Raw genomic sequence first — 16879 nt, 5'->3', positions numbered from 1 at the left:
CTCAGGAATATTACGCAACAAAGGAAAGTGACAAGCAGAAGAGGCGAAATATTAGGCGAACTTTTGTCCCCGACTAAGGAGAAATGCTTTGAGTGACGGGAACAGCGGAAATGAGTGGCATTCCTCTATAACCTTATCTACCCTTAAGCCAGAGATAAAGCTGTTTGGGACTGGCTGGGAATGGCTAAGGTGAAAAAAATATATCTTCCTTGAGTTAATGTGAGGTAGCCTAGTGAAAGGAGAGGTGGATTGCTGTCCTAATGGGTGCGAGTTCGATTCCCGGCTTAGGCAGGGAACGGTTTAAGTATTCAAATTTCTTGAAACAGACTTTACTGATCCACCATAAGACCCAATGACGTCGTAAGAATATCCCCGTTAATACTGATACGCCAGTAGTAGTATTTACTTAGGGCTGTCTCAATCTCCTGATTGAGACAGCCCTAACATGTATTCATTATGGACGGTGGGTATTGGTGCCTAAGTGGTGACATGTGCAGTTGAGTGGCAAACAGGAGGACAGCTGGGCCTTGGGGAATGGGATGTTATCTATACTCAGTCACACACACACACACACACACATTAATAATAATAATAATAATAATAATAATAATAATAATAATAATAATAATGATAATAATAATAATAATAATAATAATGATAATAATAATAATAATAATAATAATAATAATAATAAAAATAATAATAATTGATGATGGTAATTTATTCATTCATTCATTCATTGCCAGACGCCATGTATCCCAAACGGGGTGGCCAAGGGCTTAGAGTTAATTGTTTTACAGGGAGGGGCACTAATCCTCCACCAACCCCACTTGACACGTAGGGATGCGAGGATTCGAACCAGCGCTTGCAACTGCGTGAGTACAGCAGCTTACCAAGCGAGCCATTATTATTATTATTATTATTATTATTATTACTACTACTACTAAGACTACTACTACTACTACTACTACCACTACTACTACTGTGACTACTAATTATGCAGTAAAAGAGTAAAGGTCACCACAGCTACCATATCCCGTGACCTAGCCTCACTGTCAGGGGTCCCATTTTTATCGGTGCAGGAGCTTTCGTAACATATTTGTCTCACCTACTTATTTTGCCCTTCGACACCTTCACCTTTATAGCCAAAGCGGGTCATTTGTATTTTGTTCTTGCATCGCCAAACGATTTCCGAAAGTCTGGGAGAGATTTTTTGAATTAGGGGGTTGTTGTTGTAGTAATTTGTAGTAGTAGTAGCAGTAGTGGCAGTAATAATAGCAGTGGTGGTAGTAGTAGTAGTAGTAGTAGTAGTAGTTGTTGTTGTTGCTGTAGCAGCAGTACTGGTGGTAGTAGTAGTAGAAGTAGTAGTAATAGAGATAATAGTAATAGTAGTAGTTGTAGACGTAGTCGTAGTGGTAGTCGCAACAGTAGTATCAGTATCATTACAAGTAAATGTAGTAGTAGTAGTAGTAGTAGTAGTAGCTGCAGGTTCATCCGAAAGATAAACAAAGTGGACTGAAGGCTTGCGCTGCCGCCCTCCTGCAGCTCACCATCCTCCTTTGGGGGTTGGGGAAAGAGGAAAGAGATGTTTGTATAACTGGGCATCTCCACCACCTACCTATATCAGTGCCACCACGTGAAGGCGTCCTCTCCAGCACCAAGTAGTGAGGTGAAATGTATCATTCACTGATCCATGCACTGCAAAACGTCTCCGCTAAGATGAATAAAATCGTTTGGATGTAGCGGGAATAATAAAAAGAACTAATCAAAATAATCTGGATATTTTAAAAACCGTAAATGAATGCCATAGACTATAAGCGTGATATGCATACTTAATCGCTAAGGAAGAGGCGTTACATACGGTAGTCTTCTCTACTACCGGGATAGGGACCCACATATGCACTTCATCCTTGGCTTAATGGAAATGTTCCCAACAGCTTTCACCACGACTTCCCCGTTAGTGTTTACTCTGGCTGAGGGACACACACACACACACACACACACACACACACACACACACATACACACATACATCCATATACACATACAGTACATACATACATACATACATACATACATACATCTATTGCCAGACGCCTCAATCCCGTTTGGGGTGGCCACAAACAAATCGCCTCCAAGTCGCCCTGTCCCCCGCCATTTCACTGCCCTGCTCCCAACTCACACCCCCCCTCTCTCATATACCTCTCCACCCCATCCCTCCATCTCATCCTCGGCCTCCCCCTCCCTCTTTCTCCCTCCACTTCAATCATATACACTCTCTTCGTCAGTCTTTCACCCTCCATATATATATATATATATATATATATATATATATATATATATATATATATATATATAGATAGATAGATAGATAGATAGATAGATAGATATATTTCGATGTTAAAAAAATACGTGTACTCTACATTAGTAAATAAATAACAATGCAGTAAACAAACAGCAAATTAAAAATGAAATATATATGAAGTGAGAGTGAAGGATACAACTGACAATGAATGTATGAAGTAAAGCTTAATACATCCCACTAAGATGACATAATGCTGACAGTCTTGTTTCCAACAGATTCATTTTTCTTAGGAAAAGCCCTTGTCATATGGCAAGGAGTAATGAGGGATATAGTCTAATCCCTCTGTTTCGAAAAGTTGTCCCTTAGCTGAGTAAAATCGTCTTTTTTTAGCAAGAATGAAAGGAACAAAAAGTCTAGGAGTGAAGGGGATAAAGTGATAAGACAAGACATGATAATACTGATAAATGAAGAATCGCGGTCACGAGGGGAGGGAGGGGGCTCCGAGATCAAATGTGAGGAAGGGGGGAAGAATGAGCTTAACAGTTGATATGTTTTCATATGACGGAACTGGACCACTCTTACAATTTGCATACTTAATGATGGCAGCGTGAAATTCAGTGGGCCTTAGTTTTCATATAAGACTGAGTCTCCTTGGTTGCTGTAGTCCTTCCACCATAACTTGGCCCAGATATTCGTTCTTTTGCAGCTTATTTCACGCAGCTCAGTGACAGTAAAAGATAATATTACGTCTTTTAAATCCTTTTCTTGTCACTTCTTCATGACTAGCACCGCAACCTAGTGTTAATTTATTGTTACAACTCACATGGCAGTTTTAGGCCAAGCTAGAGTAAAATCGGGATAGTCAAATCCACCTCCAGTCTGACTACGTTTAGCCATTGGCTTAGTAGACAGGGGTAAGGGGTCTTTGTCAGGATAAAACAAGCGCGTTTTAAATATACTTCGGTGTAGACCTTTCTCTAAAATTGATCCAGATCGACTCAAACCCATCCGAGTTAGAGCTGAAAGTTTGACCCCGTGACCTTTGTCTCCAAGCGACTGTTCTTAAACTTCATCACTCAGTCATTTCCTGGTCCTCAACGTTTCTATTAATTCTGATCAAAATCGGATCAAAGCTCTTTGAGTTGACCTTGCCCCTGCCCTGCGACCTTTAACCTTTCTCCGGCAGTTCCTCAGATGGTATTCAATCAGATCTGGTGATTTCCATCCAGATCTTTTCCATATTCCGGCTAATAGGAAGACAGAAATAGAGACATACTTCTTGCACTCTCACGTACCATCTCCTTAACCATCACTTTATTTTTTTTTTTACATTTACTCTCAAGGCACGACGCTCACAGACATCAGCAAAACTCTGCACTAGTCTACCAAATTCATGTCCGGTATTTGCAAGTAGCACTGCATCATCAGCATACAACAAAGTTGAGATATTCCATCCATCACCATTTATTACCAACGCCATCCCTCTCTCCATTACTCATGTTTTCACTTCTCTCATCATCCCATCCATATATATATTGAACAACCATGGGGACATCATACAACCTTGTCGCACGCCCACACTGATCGTGAACTATCCACTTAGATGCCCATTTACCCTTACACATGTCTCACTACCATCATAAAAACTCGACGGCGCCTAGCAGCTTACCATCTATGCCGTACATGCGCAAAACTTTCCACAATCCTTCTCTGTCTACTTTGTCGTATGCTTTTTCCAGATTCATGAATGCCATAAACACCTTATAGTCCTTCTCACAAGCCTTCTCCACTATCTGTCTCACTGCAAATATTTGATCCACACATCCTCTGCCACTCCTAAAGCCACCCTGTTCATCACTCACTAGGACTTCTGGTATCTCTCTTACTTCCCTGTAATATTTCTTCCATATACATTCCCTAAAACACTGAATAAATTTATGTCACGATAATTCTTGCACTCACTTCGCTCACCTTTACTTTTGTACAGGGTTACAATCATAGCCTTTTTCCACTCTGCTGGCAGTTTCACTCATCCGTGCCTTCTTACATATCTCCAAACAAGCACTTCATTCCACTCTCTCCTCTGCACTTAATCATCTCTGCATTATAATTATTCCACTTCGTTTCTCACGAAGTGGAATCTTAGGTTAGGTCATGCCCGTCTGTCCGTATGTCCGTTCCACCCTGTATCTCAAAAGCCATTTGTTGGAATTTTCTCATATTTTGTATGATTGTAGGTCCATATAGGAGGTTGATGCCCGTCTCCTCGAAATTTTGAAAAAACCCAAGATGGCCGACTTATGACCAACTTTCTATTTTAGAAACTTTAAATCTTTTTTATCTTCTTAATTTTAACAGATAGGTTTATAGGTTGTAACGAAGTGGAATATAATCTCTCTGGGACTTGTTGTTATTGAAATTATTATTATTTATTAAGACGACGATGACAGTAATGACGACAACAACAACAACAACAGCAACAAGCAAAACTAAGCAAACAAGACCCTAACCCCATTTTCTCTTCTCCCTCTTCAGGATGGGGACCAACGAATTTCTACGCGCCTTCAGGAGCATCGGGCGGTTCCTGGGGCTGCACGTAGCTCCGTACTGGCGTTCCCTACTGGTGTTCTTTGTGCCCCTCATCCTTATGCCCCTGCCCATCCTAGCAGCCACCTCGGTAAGTACGGAGGGGGAGAGAGAGAGGGTGGAGGAGGGGTAATGGGATAAGTTGTTACGGTGGGTGGGGAAGATGGTGGGTGGGTGAAATAGGTTGGGATGATGGGATGGGTGGTTGGATGGAAACAGTGGGTGGGATGGGTGGTTGGATAGGAGTGGATGGGATGGGTGATGGGTGGAAGGAGTGAGTAGGATGGGTGGTTGGGTGATTAGATGGAGAAAAATGGGTTGAATGGGATGGAGAGATGACAGTATGGGCTGGTATGGGTGGAAAAGAGAGGGTGGTATGGGCTGGGTGGGTGGAAAGGAGTGGGTGAGATTGGGTGGGCTGGGTGGCTAGGAGTGGGCGAGATGGGTTAAAATGACTGTAGGCGATGGTGCAGAGAGGGACGAGTACACCCTGTGAAGATTGGCGTTGTATGTGGGTCAATTTCTCGTTTGGGGGTCCTGAGTTAGCGGAATTTTCAGTCATTATTTTTTTGCTTTTTAAAATCCGAGTCAGACTCTCTCTCTCTCTCTCTCTCTCTCTCTCTCTCTCTCTCTCTCTCTCTCTCTCTCTCTCTCTCTCTCTCTCTCTCCGGGAAAGTAAAGTAACTTCCTACCACTTAAATACTCTAAACTAATATGACCTAGCCTCGGAGCTTACTCTGTTCACGACCGTCCATTCTTAATTGATTGCTAAATTTTTCACATAGCTTTGTGGCATTTGTTATTCACGGCATTCCTAAGGCCATGAAAATTTCTGGTATTTATTCATTCTTATTCACATTTAGTGTGAGTGTGTGTGTGTGTGTGTGTGTGTGTGTGTGTGTGTGTGTGTGTGTGTGTGTGTGTGTGTGTGTGTCCGACTCTGTGCAAAGGCTTCAGGGCCTATTTCTCGTGGGCAGTGGCTAATCCCAAGGCCCGGTAGTCCTCCTACACCTCCACATGTCACCACTTCGGCGCAAACACTCACCTTCCATACTGAATACATGCTAGGGCTGTCTCATACAGGACTGGTGTACTGGTATTATATGTAAAACGCAAAATATTTAATGTTTAGCATAATTTTTAGTGTTCGGGCTATGTCCTGTTTTCTCTCTTGAAGTTATACTGATTTTTTTTTAACTTTGTGACGGCAAACTGACAGCTGTCCTTAAACCTTTATTTCTTGCTTGGTTGTACTCTGATCGTCTTTTGTTTTAATTTATTGTTTTAATTTACTGTGACACCATACATCAGCTGACCTTATTCCTTTCATTCTTTCTTGGTTATGCTCTGATCGTCCTTTGTTTTGTTTATCCTGTGACGTCATACCCCAGGTGCCCTTTACTCGCCATTTCACTCCAGCGTTATGTAAACTGGTGCCCTCTTGTGATACCAAAGATAAGTTTTTATTAGTTAGCGATCTTTGAGGTTAAGGTCACTTATGAAATGAGCTAAGTCTCTCTGACCAATTAGATTTGTTTTTTTTCGTGATACCTTAAGGCTCTTATTACGACACAGCACTGAAAACAGAGATGGCAGTTTTAGGCCAAGTTAGAGTAGAAGTACAGTGGAGTTGGTTGGTAATCTGTCTTCTGATGGACGTCTCTCAACCCTTTCAGTCCAGTGACGTATATGGGGATACTTTCATTTATTTATCTGTCTATATTCTTTAAAGCTTTGCATCTAGGTTTGTATATATAACAGTAGTGAGTGTAACATTATCGTTCTAGCACAAAAATAACCTTGCAAAATAGCTGAATACTCTTGCACGTCCAACCAGCCTCCCAACCATGACTGTACGCGCCTCGTCATTATCTCCACCACCATGAAGCAGTCCCTTGGAGTGGCCTTGCTCCTTCCGGACGATTTTATTTTGCTTAGGATAGGCCTTTGGTTGTGAAGGGGTTAACGAAGGTTATAACTAATTCCTTCCAGGTTTTAAAGTCTCTCCTAAACTTAAAAAATCGTCTGAAGGTAGAAGGAATAAGAAAAGATGAAATCTTAGTGAATTGTTTAGTTTATTTACTTCAATAATATTTTTCGGTTTCTCTCTCTCTCTCTCTCTCTCTCTCTCTCTCTCTCTCTCTCTCTCTCTCTCTCTCTCTTTCTCTTTCTCTAGCTTTGGAAAAGCTTTTCGAACTTCAGAAATAAGATATAATCTTCATTTACTCCCTTACTACACGAGGCCACTCAAAAGTTGCATAAAGTCGTCTGGAGGCAGCAAAATAAACCAATAAAACACCTTGTCAGACTGCATATCCTTGAACCCAGCGCAGACCTTGAATGCCTCCCACATCTTCAGGGTGATAGGAAGCCAGATATAAGACTGATTAAGGAAGGGTTGTTAGTAGATATAAGACTTTTTTCTAACTGATGTTGAGTAACTCTGGTATGATTGACTGAGCAGACCCATCAACGGCAGGCAGGCAACCTCCCTTGAAGGGCCGTCCCATGCAGTGAATCGACGTTCAACTGAGGCAGAAAGCGTCTTGCCATGCACAGTCAGGCGCCGGAAAGACTGTGGATACTTAGTTCCCGGATGGACGCCGTATTTGCGTCTCTCCACCCAGTTAACAGGGGCACCATAGTAGTCTCCACATCACCCCGTTATTTAGTTACATGGTTACCACCCAGCGTTGTAAACGGTTTCCTGAGTTACAGGAAGCCATTAGGCTTGTCGCTCAGTGTAGAGCCACCTGAGGTGTAAAGAGGATCACTTAAATTCATTAGGAAGGATGAAAGAAATAGGAAGAGGAGGGTACACACACACACACACACACACACACACACACACACACACACACACACACACACACACAAAGAATTATAAAGATGAAGGAAAATGTAGGCAGCAGTACATCAGTTGAGTGGATGATGGTAGTCACCGCCTCCCATAGACATATGAGTGTAGATACAAGTGACAGATACAAAGGACTGAGGGATTTTTGGCGTCACACCAACTGAAATAAGTAGATAAATATATCACTTTGATTTGCTTCGTTTTCTCCCCAAATTCTCCCACTGCTTATTGTAGGTTCTCTCTCTCTCTCTCTCTCTCTCTCTTCCTTGGTGTGGATCGTAGAAGCTTTTGAGGTACTACGTGTCCTTGTATCGTCTGATAACCCATCTCTTTCTATATTTGTATGTATATATCTTTATCAACATATCTTTTTTTACCTATATGTGTATTCAGTATATTTATCTCTATATCAGTCTGCCTATCTATACCCTGAACTCTTATATTTGTGTCAAATTCGAGACATTCGTTTTGATGTCCTGGCACAAAAAGTTCCTTTGGTTACCCATTCTCTTTTGAGCAACGTTTTCTTTAGTCTTTGACTCATCAGATTCTGTAAGTAACCGCTGTGTTTATATCGTGACGGCGGAAATTGCCGGCGGTAGCGAGAGATTTCGTGCAAGGACGGTGTTTCCACGTAAATTCTCGAGTCATGGGTAAGTTACACGCTATTTTGTTTACATTTTCAAATGCCTAAAGTATTGATTATTATAGACCTGTTGTAGGAGAGTTAAAGGACAGACAGACTAGGTAAAACTAGAAAGTTCAGTGAATGCATTGAAGAGAGAGACAGGTATGTGGTGATGTACCAATTTTGTCACTCGCTGCCAGTGATTTAATGATTTGTCGATCAGAACTAGATGTTTTCACCAGTAATTGTTGTCCACTGACCTGGCAAACTTACTGATTGCATGGAAATTGTGTTTAAGGTTAATTGATAAAGAGGAATAATAAAATTTGTAAGTATATTATTTAAAGAGCAGTGATGTAGCTCTTTAAAGGGGGCAGGGCATTTAATGCTCAGCTGGTGGATGTAAATCACAATTTATGATGATTTAAACTCCTACATAATTTCATAGGACTGATTTTAGCAGACAAAATTAATCCCTGTGAGTTTCTTGATTACCGTATATCAATTGTAAGTCCCAGAAGTTTACCATTGACAAATTTCTTTTGTGTCTCAATTGTAAGTGCTTCCAAACATCATCACTCACATAAGCCCTAAAATACACAACAGAGGAGAGCACAGTGGGTTGCGATCCTGGCTGGTTACTCAAAGAACCATCGACAGGAAAACTTCAAAAATTAACATTTAAAAAAAAAATAATGGGTTTTGTTAGTAGATCGCCGTGTGGTAATAGACACGGCATCTTCAGAGTTGCTAGAAGATACAGTGTTGTGGTCTGGTGGCCCTTTTTCATGGAGTTCTGACTCTTCTTCAGTTTCAGTGCTCATGGCAATATCCGTGAACAATTCATTTGGCTGTAGTATTGACCCTGGCCACTGGTCCTCGTCATCCCCATCTGCCTCCAGGTCAGATGCATTAATGTCAAGCAGAAGCTACTGGTATTCTTCGTCAGAGTCTGCAAAACACTTACTTCGCATTAACTAATGAAATACCAGGTGGATTTAGTAAGCATAGGCTGAGTTAGGTGAAGATGGGTCAGGTTGGGTTCAATTAGGTTAAATTTTTAGGTTAGGATGTGTTAAAACATGACATGAAATTATGTAGGAGTTTAAACCCTCATCAGCTGGGATTTACATCCACCAGCAGAGCTTTAAATGCCCCGCCCCCTATTAAGAGCTACACTTACTGAGCACTGACATACCAAATCTGGGACAAAGTTTATAATACCATAGTTCTTCAGTTAAGCAGTAAACAGAAAAAATTATTTCACATGACATACTATATAATGAAAGAAGTTAATTGGCAAGATTTGATGTTTTGACAAAAAGAGTATCTCAGTGCTGAAAAGTATCTATCTTTCTACCTGCTGTATGATTCTGATATACATTTTATGGCGCCTGGAGTCAATTCTTATCTAATCTCTGATAGTACAGTTTGTCATTTTTTTTTAAATATAATTTATATAATCTGGTAAAACATCATTTACAGTATCCCAGATTTGGCCCCCCCCAAATATGCCTTATAGAGCCAGTAACGCGGATTTCGTAAGAGGTTTCATAAGAGATTTTGTAAAAGATAATGTCAGTGTCCGACCCGTCCTTGTAAACAAAGCCCAGTTGGAGATTTGGGCACAATGGACACTTCGCCTCACGTTTTGTTTTACTGTTTATTTGTCGCCGAGATCGGACTGGACGAGTGTAATAATGTTACAGGTAGACTTTGTTGCAGTAGGGTGAACTAATTTGTTATCGTTTAATATTTTAGAGTGAAATATACAGGTTATTCGCGAAATGTGTAGACTTCAGAACTCTCCAAACCATAGCAAAGGAAGTTCATGATCAACATCTGATGTAATGTGAATCATGACAAGTGGTTGAATCTGAGAGAGAGAGAGAGAGAGAGAGATTGTGTTGCACCTAACATCCTCTGCAAAAGAAATAGAGATCGTCCTTAGAGATAGCGAGTAGGCGTTTATGTCTTCTTGTCTTCACTCGAACTGAATTTCCTGTTTCACGCGAGTTCCCTCCCACAGGATGCAAGACCAGGGAAACGTTAAATCGAGATATCACGATTTACATGGCATAAACGTTTTCGTACGGATATGAGCGATTTTACGTACCGGTACTTAAAGAAAAAAAAAAAAGTGGTTTGCCTACTTTTTTAAAACTCTAGTGTCTGTTCAGGAATAATTTATGATTTGCAAATAAGTGTGGATATTTAACGTAGGATGTTCAAGAAAGTATAAACAGCTAACTTTTGTACCATCAGTATTATTATTATTATTATTATTAACAAAAGCCACTGTTTTATTGTTGGAAAATTATACACAAATTCATATACTTTTATAATGTGCCGCAGTTTGCTTTCATATTCAACTTATTTTTATACTATAGTAATCGTACAAGGGATGTTAAGAATCAGTGGTATGATACAGTTTTGAATAAATCGACATATTCCTGAAAAATGAAAGCTGTTCTTTTTTATGAGATCAAAGTGAACGTCGTTTAATAATTTTAGAGAAAAGTAACGTTAAAAACTCTTTAAATTCATATATATATATATATATATATATTTATATATATATATATATATATATATATATATATATATATATATATATTTATAAACTTATTCAAACCTAGTGTCCTCTCATTTTTTTTCCTCTCATTTTCTGTCATTTTCCGGAACGTGTCCCTTATGTTCCAAGGCCACCAAACTGCTCCCTCACCCGCCCGTGACCTACACACCACCCCACCACATCATAGTACAAAACCATTACACCACACCACACCACATTCCATTATTACACCAGCTTTACACCACGCCTTACCCTCATGTTACACTCCACTACCACATCAGTGTCCATACACCATGCCCACACCACACCACACCCTTACACCAGATTCACACCACACCTTACCCTTATGGTACGCTTTACCACCACACTACATCACACCACACTAAAGTACAGCATCATTACACCAGTAATTTCACATCGTCAGTATCACACTCCACCACCACCCACACCTTTACGCCACACCACACCACACCACACTGAAGCACTGCATCATTACACCAGTCGTTTCACATCGTCAGTATCACACTCCACCACCACCCACACCTGTACGCCACACCACACCACACTGAAGCACTGCATCATTACATCAGTCATTTCACATCGTCAGTATCACACTACACCAGTCATTTCAAATCGTCGATATCACACTCCACCACCACCACCCACACGTGTTCACCACACCACACCACACTTGTGCAGTACTCGATTCGCATCACGTAAGGTGACGTTATGTAATCTGTATCCTATAACATGCCTCATTACATCAGAGGGGGTCACCCCCCAGTTAGCGGTAGGGGGGATCAGTGTCAGGTGGGTCGGGCCTAAAATTTCAGATGGGCATAAAATCGTCAGTTTTCAGTCGATTTACTCCTAATCTGCTATGTGACATTTTGACTAGATATCCTGTTGTGTGTAGGCGTCAGCACTAAAATGATTGCTGGGGACGGGTTTGCTGTGCCGTGGCACCACTTCATGTGTTATATTTTCTGCAGCTTCAGTTTTCCTTTTTTTTTTTCTTTTTTTTATAACTACTCTCTCAGTATGAAGACAACGAAATATGATGAAAACTGTACGTGTAACCTTTCATTTTTTCATGATTTCTTGTGTAGTGGGATAATTACACAGGCTTCCTTCCCTGTCTAATTGTAGAGGAAGGCTTATCATCCCCCATCCCAGGATCTACGCCCATACCAAGCTGAATAAACAAAATACGTCATGGGGCTGAAAGGGTTAATAGGAAGTAAACGTGAGGCAGCTCTGTTGTTACCGGCCGTGAGACCTTCATGCAAGGTCTTCTTATTAGTCCCCTCGAGCAGGTGGAATAGGAACCTTGATTGAAAACTGAGTGGTTGCGTGTCGTAATAATGTCAAAGGAAAAAACATCATGTGTTCGGTAGGCATTAATCTCTCTCTCTCTCTCTCTCTCTCAACTGAAAGAACCTTATTTCGCCTGATCAGACTCTTAGATTAAGTTTGTTTCTTCCTTGTCCATATTCACCTCCAGCAGTACAATTAAAGACATAAGTTCGACTCTTGAAGGTGTTGTTCTAGGAGAAGATTTGGACTTAGAAACTCATTAATCTGCTTTCCTGACCTTCGTGAAGTCGATACGCACTTATCTAGGCCTTCTTCCCCTTTCTTACTTTTCTTCTTCTTCATGTTCTTCCCCTTCTCCTCATTATCGTCATCATCATCCATTCCTCCTCCTCCTCCTCCTCCTCCTCCTCCTCCTCTCAACAGCTTCACAATAAGAAAGTCTTTTTTATTTAATTCCTGTAATTTTCAGACGTTTTTGCTCAGTTCAGGGGTTTTTTGAACTGGAGGGGTTAGATATCACCTTCCCACTAGACATCCTCCTTAAGCTGAGTGAAATCGTCTTGTGGTAGTGGGAAAAGTAAGAAAAAAGATAACGAAGAAAAGAAAGAGGAAAAATGAGACATAAAAAGAACGAAAAAAAGAAAAGAATGAAATAGAAAAAGATGAAAGAAAAAAGTTTAAACAGGAAAAGTAAAATAAAAAATGAAAGAAAAAAGAAAACAGAAAGGAGGAGGAGGAGGAGGAGGAGGAGGAAGTGGAGGAGGTGAAGGAGGAGGAGGAGGAGGAGGAGGAAGTGGAGGAGGTGAAGGAGGAGGAGGAGGAGAAGGTTCAAGAGAAGAAGAAGAGGAAGAAAAAGCAGAAATGATCCTCCTGAAGGCCACTCTAGCACTTAAGGGAGAGATTAACAAACTCCACACCGCTTCCGTCCCCCCTCCCCTCCAGCCATCCCTTCTCCCACCTCTGCACCCACTTTCCCTCCTCCTTCACCCCTTCCCCATTATCTAGCGGTACATTCTCACACACACACACACACACACACACACACACACACACACACACACACACACAGCCTTGAGCAACATACATGAAGCTTTCCGTGTCTTTCATCATATCTCAGCAAAATTGTACTACTGATTAATGTACACGATCCACTGTTAACCCCTTCATTCCGACGAAGCACTATTTTTTTTTTCACACTACCTTTAGACGATTTTAATCAGCTGAGGAAAGGCCCCTCGTACTGAAGGGGTTAAAGAAGGCTGTCTGTAACTCTTCCACCTCGAAAAATCTCTCCTAAGCTGAGTAAAATCGTCTGCAGGTGCCAAGACTTAAACGGAAAAATACATAATGGGATTTTAAGGGCTAAACTTATAGTGCTTTGGCATCTAAGTTCCTCGGCCAGAAGTGAGATGCACTGAACAGCCTTGAACCAAAAAAAGATAATAATAATAATAATAAAATAAAAAGTGTGAAGCTCCGTGATAGGTTATTGATAGTGTAATTTTATCTCGGCAGCGTTCATGCTACATTCGGGCCTTGGCTTAAATACTCGTACTCTTTCACTGTTCTTGATTTATTTATACTTCCTTTGACTGATTGATGTAGTATGAACGTATGTCAAATTAACCCTTTCAGTTAATTCTGTGGACTTGGGGTATTAAGTCTTGATTACCCAGACAAATTTTTTCAGAGGAGAGAAGTATAAACGATCAGAAAGTTTAACCACATTATTTCAAGCGACCTTTTCTCTCCTACCAGAACCCTAGGAAAATTTGCTTAGGCTAACATCGGACTCTGGTATGAAAAAAATATCCAAGCAGTCAGTAGGCCAGACAGCCACATAAGGCTTTCATGACCGAGCAATATTTCAAAGTTAGGGTGAAACCTCAGCCCGCACGGAACCATTCAGCTTATTATTATTCTCTTGGCAGGGTGTATGCAGTAACTGAGACACAAGATGGCTGGATGCGCTTTTTTTTTCCTTTGACGGTTTGTAATTAAAGTTGAAAAATGTAGTCATAGGCTGCATAATTATGACTAAATATATTTTTAACATATAATTTTGCCTTTCACATTGGCAACAGGGAACTGCGAGCACTGCGATAACCATAAGGGAAACCTGATGAATGCCGGTATATCAAAAGTTCTTTACTATTCACAGTTCGGAACATCCATTCGTAACTGACAGGCTATATGAACTGATTCTGTTATAAAAAGTGTTGAATATGGAACGAAGAGATTGAAAAATATGTGCCAATAGATATTATATTTAGGTGAGGGTATCCACTCTCCACTCATTTGATGTAGCGCCACCTTCATGTTACAACAACACAAAAAGCTAAATGTTTCCTATAGTCCAGGAAGTCATTAACTGCGCAGAGATGACCTCAACAACCTTCCCACCCTCAGTCACCAATTTCCCCAGTATCTTCGGAAAGATAATGCGATTATAATTATATCGGTTGCCACTTATATTTACTTGATAACATTTGAGGACGCAAGCAAGTATGCGAGTGGGGTGCCTCCCTCCTCCCTTCTTCCCCTCCCACCACCACCCTCCCTCCCTCAACAGACTGCAATCTCAGACAATCACATGACTGATTGTGAGGAAGTAATATGCAAGTCACTGCAGTATTAACGTGCAAACATAAGAAGTATTACGGTACACAGAAATTTATAGATCTGTGTCTGTCTGTCTATCTGTCTGTCTATTTATCTATCTGTCTACATCTGTATTTATCTATCAGTAGCTGTATCTATCTCCGTCTGTCTGTCTCTGTGTATATATATGGATATATGGTTGTATGTAGGGTATGTATGTATGTATGTATGTATGTATGTGTAGATAGATAAAAAGATAGTTATACCAAGATGCTATTACTTACAGTAGAGCAGTGATTGATTAACGTAGTCATGATTGTCTGAGCTGATACGAGAGGAGATTATCGCAGACAATGCAGTTTCTCCAAAATGTAATTTATTGGTAACTAGAATTCTGAAACGCTAAAGCAATATTAAAAAAAAAAACTCCACATCCAGATGATAATGTCACATTCCAGATAAGAATCACACACACACACACACACACACACACACACACACACACACACACACACACACACACACACACACACACACACACACACTTGTAAATCAGATATGGTGTACAGTCTTTAAAATATATATACACAGTAGTAAGAGTGGTTGTGGTAAATGGTGCATCGCAATAATAAATCATAAATCGAATGTGCAGAGATAAGTGTCATGATTTTTGTTCTCACTAAGATCTATACACGTGAGGAAATCTAGGTTTTAAAAAATCGTCAAAATTGTCAAAAAATATTGATTTATCATAATTGCTGTTATGAAATCTTAAAAAGTAGACGCTGTTAGGATTCTGAAAATACTTTTGTTGGCATTTTAGACCTAATATTAAGGGACTTCTAATATGACTCAAAATTGTTTTACGGATGTTGACCTGTGACCTTGAGATCAAGGTCAGAGTCATTCATACTAGACAAATCTTGTTCACTCATGACCCACAACATTTCCACCGAGTGTGGTCAAAATCGGCCAAATACTTCCCGATTTAACTCTCAGGCATGAGGCGGCCATTTTGATTTTCCTCAATATCTCAAAAAGTATTTGTTGGATCTTGTCAATACCCAGATGCACTAGTAAACGAGTATGTTGACGACTACATACTGGAACATCTGCAAAGCAGTCGATTCAGTAGAATTTGCTGCGCCGGAGAGCAAAAAGAAAAAGAAAAAGAGCGGGGGTTCTAGTGCTAGGGGAAAAAATTGTCAAAAGAAGTCTGCAGCCAAGATACATCACTCCTGAAAATTTCAAGTCTCTATTTCGAACGGTCTTGGAAAGCCAGCCTTCTAGATTTCCCTCCCCCCCAAAAAAAAAAAAATGTATATATATTATCTACAATATCAATAATAATTCCACAGAATGTCGAGTTCTTAATGATAATCATCATCATCATCATCATCATCATCATCATCATCATCATCATCATCATCATGTTTTCCACTAACAGATGGAAGAAACAGGAACAAGAAATCTCAAAAGTAAAACTGCCAGAAAGAGTGTTCAGTAAGATGGGTCATACATCCGTCCTCTCATCATTCAGGGTGAAAACGAACAGTAATTCTAGAAAACAGATCAGACAGTAATGTAGTTTTCCTTTTTCGAAACCACACCAAAGCTCAGTATCCCATCCATCAAAAATTTATCCAGTCCCACTAAGAATACAAAGCTTTATCATGAGTCGCGTTGCAGGCTTCGTAAATCCCTTTTCTAAGCGATTTATTATCCTTAGTGGAACTCTCCATACTCGTGCATGTTAGTTATTTCACCATGGCATTGAAGTGTAGTGTGTAGAGTAACTCGCTGGGAAAGAAGTGCTTCGAACTCTGCAAAATCCTCTTGTAATATGACCCACATTTGTAAGCCTCACAAGTGCACTGTATTTTGCATCATTACAGCACCTAATTCCTGTTTCCAAGCTGAGATTTAGTAACCTTTACCTATGCGACCGTGGCATTTACTTATTTCACTCCCATCAAGGCTCCTGCAAACTTAACCTTTTCCCAGACACAT

General features: G+C 40.4%; 1 protein-coding gene across 1 annotated transcript in view; it reads left to right on the top strand.

Moving 5' to 3' along the window:
• Nucleotides 1-4881: 4881 nt before the first annotated feature.
• LOC145411016 (Na(+)/citrate cotransporter-like) overlaps nt 4882-16879 on the top strand; it is a 60302-nt gene continuing 48304 nt past the window's right edge. The window contains exon 1 of the mRNA XM_080281080.1: nt 4882-4982. Coding sequence (XP_080137206.1) covers nt 4953-4982 — 30 coding nt within the window. The 5' untranslated portion in view covers nt 4882-4952. The remainder of the gene's footprint in view (nt 4983-16879) is intronic.

The sequence above is a fragment of the Coenobita brevimanus genome, chromosome 87 (assembly GCF_032717465.1).
Source record: "Coenobita brevimanus isolate Jiangsu-jjx chromosome 87, ASM3271746v2, whole genome shotgun sequence".
NCBI lineage: Eukaryota > Metazoa > Arthropoda > Malacostraca > Decapoda > Coenobitidae > Coenobita > Coenobita brevimanus.
This window is presented reverse-complemented; position numbering and strand designations above follow the sequence as displayed.